At 50.6% G+C, this 15,919-nt stretch overlaps 1 protein-coding gene across 15 annotated transcripts in view; it reads right to left on the bottom strand.

The window, feature by feature from the left end:
- Positions 1–8,134: 8,134 nt before the first annotated feature.
- ZNF618 (zinc finger protein 618) overlaps positions 8,135–15,919 on the bottom strand; it is a 115,999-nt gene continuing 108,214 nt past the window's right edge. For all 15 annotated transcript variants that reach the window (XM_057379798.1, XM_057379805.1, XM_057379808.1 and 12 more), the window contains 2 exons: positions 12,991–13,092; positions 8,135–11,609 (listed from right to left, as the gene is read on the bottom strand). In XM_057379798.1, coding sequence (XP_057235781.1) covers positions 10,096–11,609; positions 12,991–13,092 — 1,616 coding nt within the window. In that variant the 3' untranslated portion in view covers positions 8,135–10,095. The remainder of the gene's footprint in view (positions 11,610–12,990; positions 13,093–15,919) is intronic.

Raw genomic sequence — 15,919 nt, 5'->3', positions numbered from 1 at the left:
CTCCTCGTGCTGCACCCGGCTGCTCTCCCTGGTGAACCTGGAGCCCCTGGGCAGAGCAGCCCTGGGTACCCAGCAGGGCACTGCCAGCTCCTCCACTGCCAAGGGAGAGCGGCACAAAGGGCTCAAATCCAGGGTTTTTCCAGGCTGGCAGCTCCCGATCCCATGGCTTGTGCACTTCCCCATGCCTTGGGAATTCTGCACTTTCCAGAGGCTTCTGCTCCTCCTTCCCCAGCACCCAGGGCAAGACCTGGGGCAGGTCCCTGCCAGCGCAGCCCCCCTGCCTGTGCAGAGYCCAGAGCCCACCCAGGGGTGTCTGGTTCTGCTAACATGTGGCTGTCACACTGTCCAAATTTCACTATTAAATGTCTTTTAAAACTTATCTCAGTCACTGTCCTCTTTCACTGGTTTGTGGAGGATTCTTGCCAGGAGAAGGGATCCTGGAACTGGTCTGTGCTCTCCTGCCTCAGGAGCCATGGGGCATCTCCATTGAGGAGCTCCACAAGGGAGCAGGAGCGTGGAGCAGGAGCTTGGAGCAGGAGTTTGGAGCAGGAGTTTGGAGCAGGAGTTTGGAGCAGGAGTTTGGAGCAGGAGCGTGGAGCAGGAGTTTGGAGCAGGAGCTTGGAGCAGGAGCTTGGAGCAGGAGTTTGGAGCAGGAGTTTGGAGCAGGAGCTTGGAGCAGGAGTTTGGAGCAGGAGTCTGGAGCAGGAGCTTTGTCCAAATCAGCGGCCTGAGCCACTCAGGGACCAGGGAGCTCTGTGTTAACGGCCCTGACAGCCTCACATGGGCTCTCCCCAGCCCTGCAGCCCCATTTCAGCCCAGCTCTGGCCCCTCAGCCCCTGCCCTGAGCAATGCTGCTCCCCTGACTGCTCTGGGCGCTGACCACAGCCACACTGCCCATCCCCATGGAGCTCTCAGCGGTTGCTGGGCTGTGTCTGCCCTTGGATATCYTCACACAATCCATCTGAGCTGCAGATTGGTTTCCACCCGGACCTCAGCCCTGCCCATCTCCAAGAGCTGCCCAGTGATCTGAGCCCTGGCCAGGCTCTGCCCACCCCACTGGTGGCAGCAGGACCCCCGAGCTCCCAGCACCCCCATGTTCCCTGGGGAGCAGCTGTACTGGCAGTGGTGGGTGATGCAGGAACAGCTCTGGGCTGTTACCAGAACTGAGATGGTACCGGCTGGGGGGGGGTCACAGGGCACTGTTCATCCAATTCAGGGGGGCCCAGGGACCCCCCAGCACCCCACAGTCACCAACACACACAGGACTCCGCCACACGCCTGGGCTGCTGCTCCCTACTCACTCTGCTCCTGCACACAGGGGCTCCGGATTAACAAAAATCATTCCCTCTGAGATGAGAGGAGATGAGAGGAGATGCTGGAATGCCTCAAGCAGAGCCTGAGCCAGAGTTACCAATTCCTTTATTGCTGAAGCTGAAGGAGTTCTGTCCTGTTAGGGCAGAAATCAGGGAATCAGGAAACAACAGCAGGATTAGCTTAAACCTCTTCCATTCCCATTAGCAATCTCATTTATCCTTTTAACGACTCCAGCAAAAGGGACAGTGGAGTGCCTGGAGCTGTGGGCATGCCAGGGATACCATCCTCCTCTCTTCTGSGCCTCTTGGCTTTTCATTATCCATTGTGCACATTCAGATTTTCAAACAAATCCCAACTCTTACCTTGTAGGACCTGAGGGCACCTGATCTGACTTTTTACTGAAACCTCTTTTACAGCAAAATTCCTGCAAAGCCACAGCCATTCTCACCATTATATACTGATTTTATTGTTAATAATAATATTATTATTATTATTATTAAACCGGTGTTTAATATTTTGATTTATTTTCACATTTGATCAGGGGCCAAGAGTTTATCCAATGGCCATGCCCAGTGTCATTCCATGTCTTTGTGGTCTGCTTTGTCCCAAGTCACAAATTCACTACAAATTTTCCTAATTCTCTGGCAAAACTTTTTTTCATTTGTTTTGTTTGGGAGCAGGTGCAAGGTTAGAAAACTCCAAAGGACATCAGAGCAGGCCAAAGGAAAGGACACATGTCGGATGTGATGGACAATGTACCTCGGATTTTCCAGCACAAGGCCTGCCCTCTTCAGAACCCTGAACTCTGCTTGTTTCCCCTGGGATAATTCCTGGGGTTCTGGTGTGTTTGGAGCTCCAGGGAGCAGCAGCAAGGTCCTGCACACAGAGCTGTCAGTGCCTCCTCCCCAGCACAGCTCTGTSAYCCCCCAGSTCSTGGTGCAGTCTCTGTGCCCASATTTCTGTGCCCTTYGGGCTCTCACCATGAGCGGCTGCCGAGGGTCTTGACCTGGGGAGGAGCTTGGTGCCCACCCAGCACTGAGGTGCACAAGGGATGTGGGATGTGGAGTTCTGCTGCTGAGTTCATCGGCTGTGAACTGCTACAGRGCAGGGATGGATGGGATATTGGGAAGGAATTGTTCCCTGGGAGGGTGGGCAGGCCCTGGCACAGGGTGCCCAGAGAAGCTGTGGCTGCCCCTGGATCCCTGGCAGTGCCCAAGGCCAGGCTGGACATTGGGGCTGGGAGCAGCCTGGGACAGTGGAAAGTGTCCCTGTCCATGGCAGGGGTGGCACTGGATGGGCTTTAAGGTCCCTCCCAACCCAACCCAAACCATTCCATGGTTCTGTGTGACCCATCAGACACCACTGAGGATCCAGGTCACTTCCATSGACCTCCCTCCTCACAACAGCACAGCACACTGGGGATGTACCTGTCACAAGCTTGCAATACAGAAAACCCCAGACACTTTTTTTTTTCCTAAAGGTTGTTTTATTGTAAAACCATAAATACAACACTGACATGAAAATCCTCAAGCAACGGATGCTTTCTTACAGTTACAGTTTGCCTTCTGCCTTGGCATCAATTCTGAAAAGAATGTTGCAGAAACATGTCTCTAAGGTATTTCCAAATAACCGAGCTCTGGCCTGGAGTGCTCGGCCCCTTTGGAAGCTAAGTGGAACTATTCCTCCTCTCTTGTGGAATATTTCCATTCAGACAGCAACAGACTTGTAAAAACAGCAACATTTAAACACCTTGATTTTTTTTTTCTTTAATAATCCTTTTCATTTGACGTCAGTCTAAGTTTCAAACAGCACTGAATTTATTTAGCTGAAGAAAAAAAAAAACAAACCAAAATCAAAACAAAATCCTAAAAAGAAAAAAAAAAACCTCAGAACTTGAGTTGGCCTCAAGTGTTCGCGTATCACAATGAAAATCAGCAACTCAACCCCATGCAATATTGCTCTCTAGTGAGTCATTTGATCCACACCAACAATACATGAGACTTCAAACAGGTTTTGTTTTGTTTATTAACACAGCAAGTGTGACATTAGATAACCTTTTAAATACAGTACATGGTACAGCGCGGGGCCAGCTGCCCGCACGTTTCCCGTTATGAAGACAAAGCCAGCAGTGGCAGTTTATAAAAATATTGTGTTGCTACAAAAGTATAAATTAATGCTACCGGTATTAAGAAATATTAAACACATAAAACTTATAAGGATTAAGAAAAATATTCATTAATACCTGTAGAAAACTCTGGCCTAAAAAAGATATTTTTTGTATATTTTTTTGTATATTTTTTCTGTATTTTTTAAGATGACATGGTCGCACTCGCAGTGCGGGTGCTCTGTGGTATTGCCTAGAACATCTGCATCTACAGAAAGGAAGGAAATGCACACGAGTTACTGAGGGCAGGGAGGGCCAAGAGGGACAGGAGAACATTAAATCCTTTGCTTGGTGAAACAAGAATTCAGCTCCCAGGAGGAGGTTTGGGCAATGGAACGTACGAGCGAGGAACAGMTTCTCTTTTCAGACTGGCTGCAAACAGGGATCTCCTGATGTTTGGTTGTCACCATGACTGCCTGGCTAYGGCATGGACCACAATCCTCCCAGCCTGGACAGGGCTGACAGCCTGGGCTGTCACCTGCCACCACTCTGCAGCTCATCCACTACCAGCTTTCCCTTCAAGAATTAAAAAAAGGAGTATTAAAGTACCAATAWGTTTCAAGGGACCATGGCAAACAGCTCCCAAGACTGTCACTCCTTCCAGAACAGATGTCTCCTTCCTGGAATGGAAAGGTCCTTGTGCAGAGCAGGGGCAAAAGAAATCCATCCTCCCACCCAGCCCACTGGAAAAAACATTCCCAGCCTATCCACAGACCCTGCAGAGACCACCACGAGAACCCCCAGAGGTGAGAACAAGGATTCAAGGCCGCTGAGGCTGCAAGTGTCTTTTTAAGGAACTTTGGTTGTGAAAAGCAAGGTTTGGACCTGGCTGTGCTCATCAGCTCTACCTTACAACATTCCCATCATTAAGGCTGAGCTGCTCACCTGGGTACCACTGTCAGGGATGCTACAGAAAATCCTGCCAGTCATCATTCATTGTTTCAGGAGCTAAAACTTCCAACTCAGCTGCCTGTGGATGAGGAACCCCTCAGGGTCAGTGGATTCACTGTTGTCTGTGAGGAGAACTCTCCCATCGAGTTACAAACAAAGGACTCTATCAGGAAAAAAGTTAACTAAGCAGCCAAACTAAACCCAAAATTGAACAGAAATCCCACAAACAWTCAAGAGATGAAATTAAATTTCAGGGCAACCCACTGTCATTGGTTCACCATTTCTGGCCTAGCAKGAGCAGACTGTCCCACAGGGAGCCATGCTGGGCCCCAGGGAGGTGACAGAGCTGTGGCCCAGGGACAGGTCCCACACATGGGAGAAGGGAGTTCTTATTGYTACAGAGCGACAGCTTTGGGTCTGACACGGGGCATGGGGTTCAGTGGAAGGGTCTGGGCAATCCCAAGGGATCCCAGGGATTCACGATCACAGTGTAGCACAAAAAAGCTCAGCAGAAGCAGCAGAACGCTCTCCCCCACCTCGATTGCCCACCTCAGCAGTGTGAGGCCTGACTCACATTTTTCTCCTGCACCAATGGTTTCCCCTCTGCTGCCTCATCCTCCAAGGAACCTGGCTGATGGATGCACTGAGAGCTGGGAAGGGCTTGGTGCTGCTGGGGACTGGGAGGATGGCRAGGAAAAGGCTCTATGAACCTGAGGAGGTTCCCCTCCCTGCTGGAGGGTTCTAGGCAGGAACCTGGCACTTCCCACCCCTACACCCAGTTTCTTTTCCTTTGGCAAGGTCCAGCCTCGTGTCTCCTGGAGCGAGATCCATCCACCCTGCAGCCTTGTCTACAGTGACTGGGCTCAAAACACATCCCCCTCATGGACCCCTCCCAGAGGAACAGAGCTCTCCTCCCTGAAGAGCTTTCCCAGAATCTGCCTTTAGTATCTTTTTTATTTTTAACCCATTATTCCTAATTACTCTATAGGGAACAAGTTGTCCTTTCCTGTGTGAATGCCCACAGGACCTGCTGCCTCTCCCTCAGCCAAGAGGGGCAATCAGAGATCCAAGCTTTTCCTCAGCATAAGGCAGCACTCCCAGCCTTGGCTACTCTTTTAACATCTTTTGATTCATCAGGAACATGGTGCTGCCTAAAAAGGCCCAGGCCACTGTGAGAACAGCAGGAGSTTCCAGTCCCCTGTCCCGTGCTCACCATGTCCCCAGAGGAACTGGCCCCTCTSAGCAGACTCAGCCACCAAATATTTTTGGTAATTCCTTCCCATGCTGAACCTTCTGGGGTATTGCAGAYAGGTGGAGAAATGCCACCCAACCTAGCTGAGTCATCTCACTGAACACTTCAACTCCAGCRCCACCATTTAGTGCTCAAGCCATTTCCAGAAGTGTCTCCCCTCTATTTTCAGTCATTCCCAAGCTTTGAGAGCATCTGCTGCAAATTCATTTGCAAAATTCACAGAAGGGTCATGACTCCCTGAGCTGCTGCTGGACACGTTCCCTGCCCAGCAAGCACAGATAAACCAGTGCAGGTGGTTTGTGTGGATACTTAAACCAGTTCAGCTCAAAACTAAACTGACTTAACAGCAACAAACTAACAACTGAGTTAGATAAAACCTGAGCCTGCAGTCGGCTCTCACAGAAAGTTTTGCWGATTGCACCAGCTCAGACCCACCCAAAGCAGTTTCCTTAGCACAGAGAGCTCAGACAGAAAGGGAAGTTCACCTTCATCTCAACTGGAGCCAGGTGTGAAACACCAAGTCCATGCCACAAGCCAGAACACAGCCACTGCCTACTGCCAGAGACATGGGGAAGAGACACAGGAGACAAATCCTTCCTGACCTTCTGCYRCTGCACCCACMCAGCATCAGCCTCCTGAAGARCTCTGCCTCTACCCCACTCTCAGCTCTCCAGTAACAAGGATATTCATACAGGCCCTTCCCTCTCGCAGTTCATCTTCTGGTTCACCTTCCCCACCTAAAGGTCAGAACCCTCCCAAAGCAAACAGTGAAGTCAGAAAGAGAAGTCTGCAAGGCCAGGCACAGGCAGCAGCAGGAACACAGGAGTGCCTGGAGGCCACACACCATTTCTGCATCCCAAGACATTTCACAAGGGAGATTAAAGGAAACCRACATGCAGAAGGCAAATTCCCAACATGACCCACCAGAGGATGATCCCAATTCTGAGSATTTCTCCCAGCTCGAAGGGAGCAGAACCTCATGACAGCCCTGGGCAGACTCAGAGCCTCTCCTGCACAGTGTCCTACACCAGGAGCAGCAGTGCTCCCTACAACAGCCCTGCTGCTCCACAACTCCGAGGCACCACAGAGCACGAATGSAGCACATTGGGGTGGAGCAACCTGGCAAATGATAGCTTCCAGAATTCAGACCTCGGTAAAGTATTTTTGCTCCCTGGAATGTGAATTCAAGCCTTGAAGATGGAAGAAGGAAGAGGAACAAAAGCTTGGCATTTCAATGCATGTGCTACAGATGTGCTTCTCTGCTTTTACTGAAGCCTAAATGACCCAGAGAGAGCCTGAAGCAGACCCAGCACGAGCAGCTCCTCTGAGCTGAACACCCTGCAACCAAGTTCAAAGGCAGCAAAAGCTACTCCTTCTTCCATTGAGTTAATGCAGAGGGGGTTGCCCAAGCAGCTCCTCTTCCCACCCACTTCTGAGAATGCTCCATTTCAGCCCTTTAGGTTTTCTCCTGCTTTTCCAATTGTTGAGTTTTAAAGTCTTTGGGAGAATCTCGTCTACCCAACATCACTGCTTAGGATCCATCATTAGTGCAATTACAACCAAAGTTGCCTTGGTGGGGCAGTTTTTGGGATGGGGGAGAGAGTCAGTGCATCCCTCTCTTTGGTCCGCACCRCAAGAAAACCCCAGGTCTGGTGCCAAGCCCACAGTGTGAGAAGGGAAAGGGGAGCTGGGATGGGAGGTAGGGKTGGCTGTGGCTTTCCTGCCTGCCCTCAGCCTGCACCACAGTCATGCTCACTGCTGGCCAAATTCCTGCAGTTTTACCCACTGTCAGTTCCAGGGGTTTATTCTGTGTTGACTCTGCCTTGCCCACCCTCAATGCACACAGACAATGCAAGTCTGGGGTGGCAAATGCTACAGAAGTCATCCCTTAGCAAAGGACTGCTGGGGGTTGGAGCTGTCTTTCCCAAGGAATGCAAGGACTTTGYGTGYTCCCCTGAGCATCAAGGATCTCTCMAGTTACAGGTGAACACCACAGAAAGGTGTAATGTGCCATTAGGAGAAAGAGCTGCCAATGCTGATCCCTGTGCCATCAGCTGAGCTGTGGAACAGTGTGCCCAAAGCTAACCCTGCCTGGGAGACAYTCACCAGCCAAGATTTCCTGCAGTCGGGTACCAGTGGGCCCAGCAYAAATCTCACTCACTCAGGGCTTCTGTTGGAGATTTCATTTTTGTCACAGGTTTCTGCTGCCCTGCAAACAGCTGTGCTACCACGGACCCAGCTGCTGGCTGGGCAGGCAGGATTAGTACAGGAGGAAACAAAACCAGCAAGAAGGAAAGACAGCCCTACAAACAACCCCTCTACTGCCACTGCCACTGCCACAGAAATCAGGTGCCCAAGRGCCTCTGCCTTGGCAGCTCCTGTTCATATGGCAGGCTTTAGGAAAAAACATAACATTTTAGGAGACAATAGTTTTGGCCTGATGGCAGTAACAGGGCTGAGAGGTCAAGCCGAACAGCAGCCTCACGGCAATCAGAGGCTGAAAGAGTTGGAAAGGATAAGCCAGCTGGTGCCAAGGTCTGTCCTCGTGACCCTGSTGTGGGGAAGGGTCCAGCGTGCAAACTGTACCCTTGAGTCCCGTGGCAGTGCAGGTGGCAGGGAGTGCCCGTGATGTTCAAGGCATCTGCACATAACGCCTGAGACATTTGGTTTGCTATTTCTCATGTCTTGGAGCTTGCAGCTTCTCTTACAGCAGAGCTSGGCAGGTGGGATCCTGCTTTAACATCTGGTCAACAGCAGCTCTTCAAAGAGGGCCCCCAGTCTCCCCSTGCAGTGTCAGCCAGCAGCAACCCCCCCGTGCTGCTGAAGGGCTCCAGCCTGATCTGAGCAGGGCCAGTGCCTCCTCCTGACCCTCCCACGCCACCGGGACCACAGCTCCAGAGCTCCTGGAAGCAGGAGAGACTGCTGAAAAAAAGGGATTTGCTTTAATTTTCCTCCAGGATAAAAGGCCCAGTAGTGAAAAATGCAGAGTTTGGCACCAGAGGATGGAAATTGTCCAAGAGGCACCAAAGCTGACAGAGCCTGTCCAGCAGCCCGGGAACTGTGCCTGCAGGAGCTCTGCCTTGGGGACAGCAGAGTGACCAAGATGGTTTGGGGTTATGGGGATCTCAAATTGCATTTGGGGTGAGCCAGTTATGTGTGAACGTTTCAGGGCCCGTGGCCTTCCTGGCCAGAACAGGTCAGCAACAGAACAAGTAGTGTAATGCACTATAGGTATCAAAAAGACATTCGTGCCACAAGAGGAAACCATTCCAAATAAAAATGGGAAGATATTCTTTGCACTCAATCAGGAGCACTTACATTCAGAAGGATCTTTGAGCCCATGCACTTCTCTAAGCTTCCTTCAAACCCCAGTTTGACAAAACTGGTGAGCTTTGTTCCCCTGAAAAATCATACACCTTGGTTTGTCCTTGGCCTTGGGAAAGGTGGTTTGTGTGTCACTGAGACACTTTTTAACAAAAAGCTTTAGGTACAAGGGTTCTCTGGCAGACCTGGCACGCTCACTGGTGGACCACACCCACTGTGCTGTCACCATTTGCTTTTCCTGGTTTCCAGGCTTTGCCACATAAACAACTGCTGTGGTTCCCATAAGAATATTATTTAACTGCAAATGGGCTACTCCAGAACAAGTTTGAGAACACCTGATATACAAAATTCACAGAAAAGCTAATTAACACTGGGAGTTTAGAAAGAAGTTCTGCTGTAAAAAAATATAAAGCCAAGAAAYGTAACAACTACTGACAGTTTCTGCCATGAGCCATTTCTCTCAGTTTGGAATCAAACTGAAAATTGCTCGCTACCATGTTAAACTCAAAACTGGGAGTAGAGACAGAGGAGTAACTTTTGTCTTTTGGAAAAAAAGGWTATGGAAAGGTTAAAAATAAAATTAAAAGTCAAAACCCTTAAAGCCTCCCTTCCTGATTTCTAAAGATACCRGTGTTGATGGAACACAGCTGCCCTGACTCGTGCACCGTGCCAAGAAGGCTGCAGCCAAGTGCCCTCAAGGTGTACAGTTATTCAAAGGAGCAAAGTTCAGTGCAGAACTGGTCTCGTCAATGGAGTCTGATTATCCATGGCAAGATGGCCCAGGGGACAAGAGGAAAGGTGGGGTGGAGGAGAAACAAAAGAAACTTCAAGTCACTTTAGATCTCAGCTGCCTGAAGACTTTAGAACATCAGCCTCCCATTCGTCTGCCCACTTGAAAACATTAGAAAGTCTGTCAAGTCCACACACTATCTATGGAAAGGAGCACATTCCTGGCAGAGGGCTGTCTCTCTCCCGTGCTCAGCTTTCTTTTCAAACTTAATTTTATATATATTTATATTTTTATATATATATAAAAAAGCACTTGGTTTCCAGGGGCATTCATAATGAGGTCCACAGTGTTTAGAACTTAAAATTCTTTTTCTTTGTTTGGAACAGTGTTTTAAAGTTTTGTTTTAATTAAAAGACAGTCTTAAAGCATGTTGGATTTCAAAAACATGAGTTTGTTCATGTCTTCTGGACTGAGTAGCCGCCTCCTTTTGATCAAGAGTGCCTGCTCACACATATTTACACATTCGCTCCTGGCACCCACAGCAGGCACTGCTAAGAGCCAAAAGGCCAGCTTGGCTAGTTTTGTATGCTTTTGGGTAACACACGACCAGTACTGAAACAGGTCAGGGGTGGCCTGGAAGAGAGGTTCTTGCAAATAATCATAGACTTCATTTTTCCCGAACCAATCTTCTTCCTGAGCTGCTGTGGCTTCCCCTGCTGCACGAGGCTTCTTGGTTGAAGGTTCAAATTCTGCTTCTTCTGCCCAGGACTCTTTCACCTCATTGATCAGCTCACAGACCTTGCCAATGATCTCTTCATGCTGGTAGGGCGGGACAGGCCGCAGCTTCTGCTGAGGGTCCAAGATCATGGCTACCTTGTGTGCCGAGTGAACTTTGAAGTTCTCCTTCAGCGCCTCCAAGAAGAGGTGACAGAGTTTGCTGACCACGCCAGCATCGTTGGCTTTGGAAGTGAAGAGTTTCTCCAGTTTGACGTAGGTGGGCAGCACCAGCTGCAGYGTGGGCCGGCTCTCATTGCTCAGCTCGATCACGGCCTGTTTCACTGGCGCCAGGATGGCTGCCAGGTTGCTGAGCAGGTGTTTGTTCAGGTTTTGGATGAGGTTCATCTTCTTGGCCCTGCTGTAGAACTCGCAGATCTGCTCGTAGCGCTCRTGGACGAGCAGCAGGGAGTCGGTGACTGAGTTCCAGCAGGGTGGTGGAGAGGTCTCTTCCAGGGAGCCAAAGGTCTCCTTGGAGAGGCCCGTGGATCCTGCCAGGTCTTCACAGACATTCAGGAGCTCGATCACCTCATGCATGTTGCGAGCCTGTAGTGTTCTCTTGTTGAGCACGCTCTGCACCACCGAGTTCAAGGCACAGGCCGAGCAGCGCAGGCACATGCCTGCCTTGGAGAATGCCGAGGAGTTGACCTTGCAGTCTGTCACGTACACCGTCCTGATCTCCGACATCACAAACTCTGACAGCACGTTCTGCACCCAGTGGTGGATAAAATCACCATTGTCCCGAATGTCTACACCCTTAATGCCCAGGACGTAGCTCTTGATGTGGTTGCCTTCCACCTGGTAAGCGGTGAGGATGTAGCAGGAGTCGGGGCCGACGCTCTGYGAGTGGCAGGTGACCCCGATGCCGAGGCAGGCGTTGCTGCCCAGGGCACAGGTGACCTTCACCTTCACCTGGTTGTACATGCGGGGCAGGTGCTTCAGAGCCAGGGTGTTGAAGTTGCCCAGGATCTCGGTGACGGAGAAGGCACCATAGCGAGCCCCGCTATCCACCAGYGTCTGTGCCAGCTTGATGAACTCCTTGCCGCTGAGCACGCTGAGGGCACCCAGGTCGGTGCACATCACCCGCAGCAGCCTCTCGGCGATGTTCTGCCGCTCCTTCTCCGGGATCGCACTGTTCCCCATGGAGCCACTCGCCGACACTGCAGGGAGACACAAGTGGGACAGAAAGGACCAGATCAGCATCACTGCAACAGCAGAGAACAGGGGGAAGTGGCAAAACAATTCTCAGTGATCCCCAAAGARCTGGAACATGCCCAGAGGATGGAAGAGACAACATCAACCTTGGTTTTGTTCCCCCAAGGCTTCTGAACAGAGGAACCTCCAGAGAGGCCCTGCTCTTGCTCAGAGCAGCAGGGAGCAGATCTGCATCCTGTCCTTGGAGTGGGGATGGTCACACCTCAGCCCAGATGGAAAGACGGACACCAACCCCCAGAATCCCAGACTGGTTTGTATTGAAAGGGACATGAAAACCCATTCAGCTCCACCCCYKSCMWKGRCAGGGACACCTCCCACTGTCCCAGGCTGATCCAAGCCCCAGTGTCCAGCCTGGCCTTGGRCACTGCCAGGGATCCAGGGGCAGCTTCTCTGGGCACTCTGTGCCAGGGCCTSCCYACCCTCACAAGGACGAATTCCTTCCCAATGTCCCATCTATTCGTGCCTTCCTTCAGCTAACAGTCTTTCCCTTCATCCTGTCTCTCCAGGCCCTTGTCCAAAGTCTGTCTCCAGCTTTCTTGTAAGCCCCTTTTAGGCACTGGAAGAGGCTCTAAGGTCTCCCCTCCCCTCCCTTCCCCTTTCTCAGCTCCCTCAGCCTGGCTCCACACACACAAGAACACCTTCGCATTGCTGTGATTTTGTTCTTTTCTTTGAGACAGTTATTTTCAAGGAGTTGCTCCAGTGAACCAAGCGACAACTTCCACCACCTCAAACAGTGCTGAAGCCCAAGTTCCCATTTCTTCCTCTGACCTCCACCGACCCCACTTTTTGTGGCTCATTTTGGGCAATGTGAACATAATTTTTTACCATACCAGAATACAAAACCATCATGGTTTTTTACCCCTCTCCATCCCTCGGCCATCAGCTCAAGATTCTTTGGCACTGATTTGCCTTGGACTGTATTTTCATTTTTCTCATAGTGAAGCCCAAGCTCATGGGAAGAGCTGGGGACAAAGACAGAAGCAGGTGCCTGCCAGCACAGGGAGTGAAGGGTTATGCCTATGCCACACCAAGATGACTGGAGGATTAGTTTTTCAACTCTAGGCCAGGAAGTCCGACCTTGGAGCAGAAGCTCTCTCCTTCCAGGAGTTACCAAATGCATCTTCCTCACAAACTCTTCCAACCACCCCGGGGTTCTTTGTTGCACTCCTGTAGTGGGAAGGGGTGCTCTGCTCCACCAGGTAGGACATGAATTAAGGATGAAATCAAACACAGTTTGGTGAAGACAAGGGCCTTGTGCAGTGCCCATTACTGCTGCACCCCTGAGGCACCTGTTGGACACGGACACAGTGAGAAGCTGCTACGTACTGTTGTTGGCGTTGTTTCTTTGGAGCAGTGGTTTCCATTTTTCTTCAACCACAGGGAGAGGTGACCTGGGCTGGCTGGAGGCAATGTTATTCTCATTGTCAGCTGTGGGTCAAGAGACAAGGAGGGGTTAAAAGCACAAAATAATGCTTAAAGCACAAGGAAGGGGAACCTATCCAGCTGCTCAGCATTTACATAGGGCCCCTTTAACTAAGGGGACAACAACCTACCACACTCTCTGTGGCTTTTAGGCACTTTTCACTGTGCTGGCACAGCACCTTCAGGGACTTGGAAACTGTCTTTGGACTCACAAGCCATCACTTCCCAAAATGTGGCTGAAATGTGCCACAGGGACATTGATCCCATCAGCACAGCCTGAGGAAAGTCTCYTGAGGAGCTGAAGCTGCACACCAGGAGGAATGGAAATTCAGCCTGACCTGGACCACTCATCTGCTTTTGAAATGAAGTGGAAAAGACACTGATCCTTCTGTTCCTTCACTGTCTCTTCCTGCACTGAGGTGACTGCTCTGTTCTCTCAGGGAAGCACTTCGGTTTTCAAGCTGTGCTCAGCTCCTCTGGATCTAAGGGCTCCATTGCAATCCTCGTATCTGGCTTCTTCCCTGTGAAGAGCAAGGGCCCTTCTCCTCTGGGGCTCTCACTGCTGTCTCAGGCTGCAAACATGAAGCAAAGTTTCTGGAGTGTGACTAAAGACCATTCCATCCTATGACTGCAGCACCCACTGCCCCCAAAGTCTTTGTGTTCATACTCCCATTTCTGTGTATGAAACTGGGCTAAACATTTTGGCTGCCAGTCTGGTAGGATTTTGCAAGGAAACAGGGGAAGATCAGTAAATACTGTATTGTATGCACATTATTTTCTCTGCTGTGCCCCGGGAAATTCTCCCCACCCTCCAGAGGAAATTTTCAATTTCTTAATATGCTTCACTCTGAAATGGTGCCGTGAAACAGCTTGTGAAAGAACATGACAGTGCACAATGAAATGGGATGGAAGAGGAAGCAGAAAGATGGAGAGAGTGATGATCAGGCTGAGCAAAAAGGATGGAATTAAAACCAAAGGAAACAGAACAGATCATTTGCTCATCACAGCTGGACTCATCTCACCTAATTTTGGACATTTGTCAGACACACCTTTGTTTGTTAGAGCTCCTTTTACACTCAGTGGTGCAAAACAGGCTCATGAGTGCCACTCACTCATCCAGGCAGAACTGGATCATCTTGCAGACTAAGAACCACCGTGGTCTGAACTCACTTGGAGTCACTGACAGAATTCTCCACTGGTTTTACAGGGGGTGCAGGCTGGCCAGCTCAGGTGGCAGTGACCCTGCTCTGTGCTCTAGGCAGAGGAGCACAAGCTGAGCACACACAGCTCTGCCAGACTGCTCTGGGGGGCCAGCAGGACACACAGGAGAGGGCAGAGCTGCTCTCCTCYGTGGGTGCCAGTGACCTGGGAGGGCAGGGAGACCAGCAATGATGTGATGGAGCTCCAGTGCTCTCCTCCTTACAGGAAAGTCCTCTGCCCCCTGCATTGCCAGGGCACTCCAGACTGGCCCAGCCAGAGGCTACTCAGTCACCCGTGGGCACTGCACTGGCACAGGCTGGCTCAACACCAAAGAGTAACCCAGGACACGGCAGAGCCAGGGCAGCCTTTGAGACAGGCTGGGGCCTGTGTGTGCCCAGGGAGCCCCTGGCCACGCTGGGTACCTGGGCAGTACAACAGGCTGCTCACTGCAGTGTGCAGAGATGTGAAGATCACGAGCTGCTCCTGTGACCAGGTGTGACACATCACCTTTCCCCCAGCATCTGCCAGACTAAGTGCCCTTGAGCCAATGTCACCAGTGTCCTCAAYTCCAAACATCTGTGGTGGGCAAAGGAAAACGCTGGATGTTTTCTACTAACTTTGGTCATGGTTCAGGTCTTCCTTGTCCTGGTGAGGAATGGGTAGGGGGAGAAACCCCCTGTGTTTCCTCGCCATAACTCTTTAATCTATTTCCTAATAATAAGGGATTTATAATATACAAATATCTGCTGGCATTCAGTGTGGCATTAATGAGATTTGTACATTTCAACCTCATCTTCCTTATCAAGCAGTCTGTGAACTACACAGATCATGGTTCTTTAATTTTTCTTCATGCCTCCAATCCTTTAATCCAGGTTCAGCCTAGTCCTCCTTTTGTTTTTTTAGGCCTAGATTGTAGGAAGGGCATTATATGGCAGCACTCGACCTGAACAAAGTACTCTAAAGGGAGTCAAAGCTGTATATTGTTCAGTGTAATTACAGAACAAATTCCTCTGCCTGGTGTTCTGCTGTTCTATTTCTGCCTTTCAGCACCCAATTTACATTCTAATTGCTTCTTCTCACTGTGTAGCAGCTTTATGAAGCTATAATCTCTCCTGATTACCTTCCAGCCTCCAGGCTTAGCCCTCTGAATGACTCAAGAGCCAATACGTCCCCGATGTTGCTCCTTGAGGCCAGCAGCAYGTTCCCTGGCTTCTGTCCCTTGTGAGAGGGGTCTAGGGGAGGCAGCACATCCACTGGAAGGGATCACCACTTAGCATGAGACAGGACAAACCAAACTGGGCTCCTGAACACATGAACTGAGGGAGCATTTGACCCATTTGGGCTTCCTGGCTCTCTGTATGCCCAGAATGGAACATTCCCTAGCCAGGGATAAACCCCTAGCATGCCTGTGTCCCCAGCCTGTGTCCCCTGTGCCACCAGCTCTGCTGACCACTGCAAGGCCCCTGCACTCCCACACTTAGAGATGCTGAGGCAATGCTGCTCTTGGCTATGGAAATCACAGAAACAGACTTGTTTAGGATGGAAAAGACCTCTAAAACAATCCAGTCCAACCATCAGCCCAGCACCACCACCACATCCTGCACTAAGCTGTGTCTCAGGTGCCATATCCACA

The sequence above is a fragment of the Malurus melanocephalus genome, unplaced genomic scaffold (genome assembly GCF_030028575.1).
Source record: "Malurus melanocephalus ecotype Western Australia unplaced genomic scaffold, MMel_1.1 scaffold_424, whole genome shotgun sequence".
Classification (NCBI taxonomy): Eukaryota; Metazoa; Chordata; class Aves; order Passeriformes; family Maluridae; genus Malurus; species Malurus melanocephalus.
The sequence above is the reverse complement of the archived record's forward strand: the minus strand, read 5'-3'. Positions and strand labels throughout refer to the sequence as shown.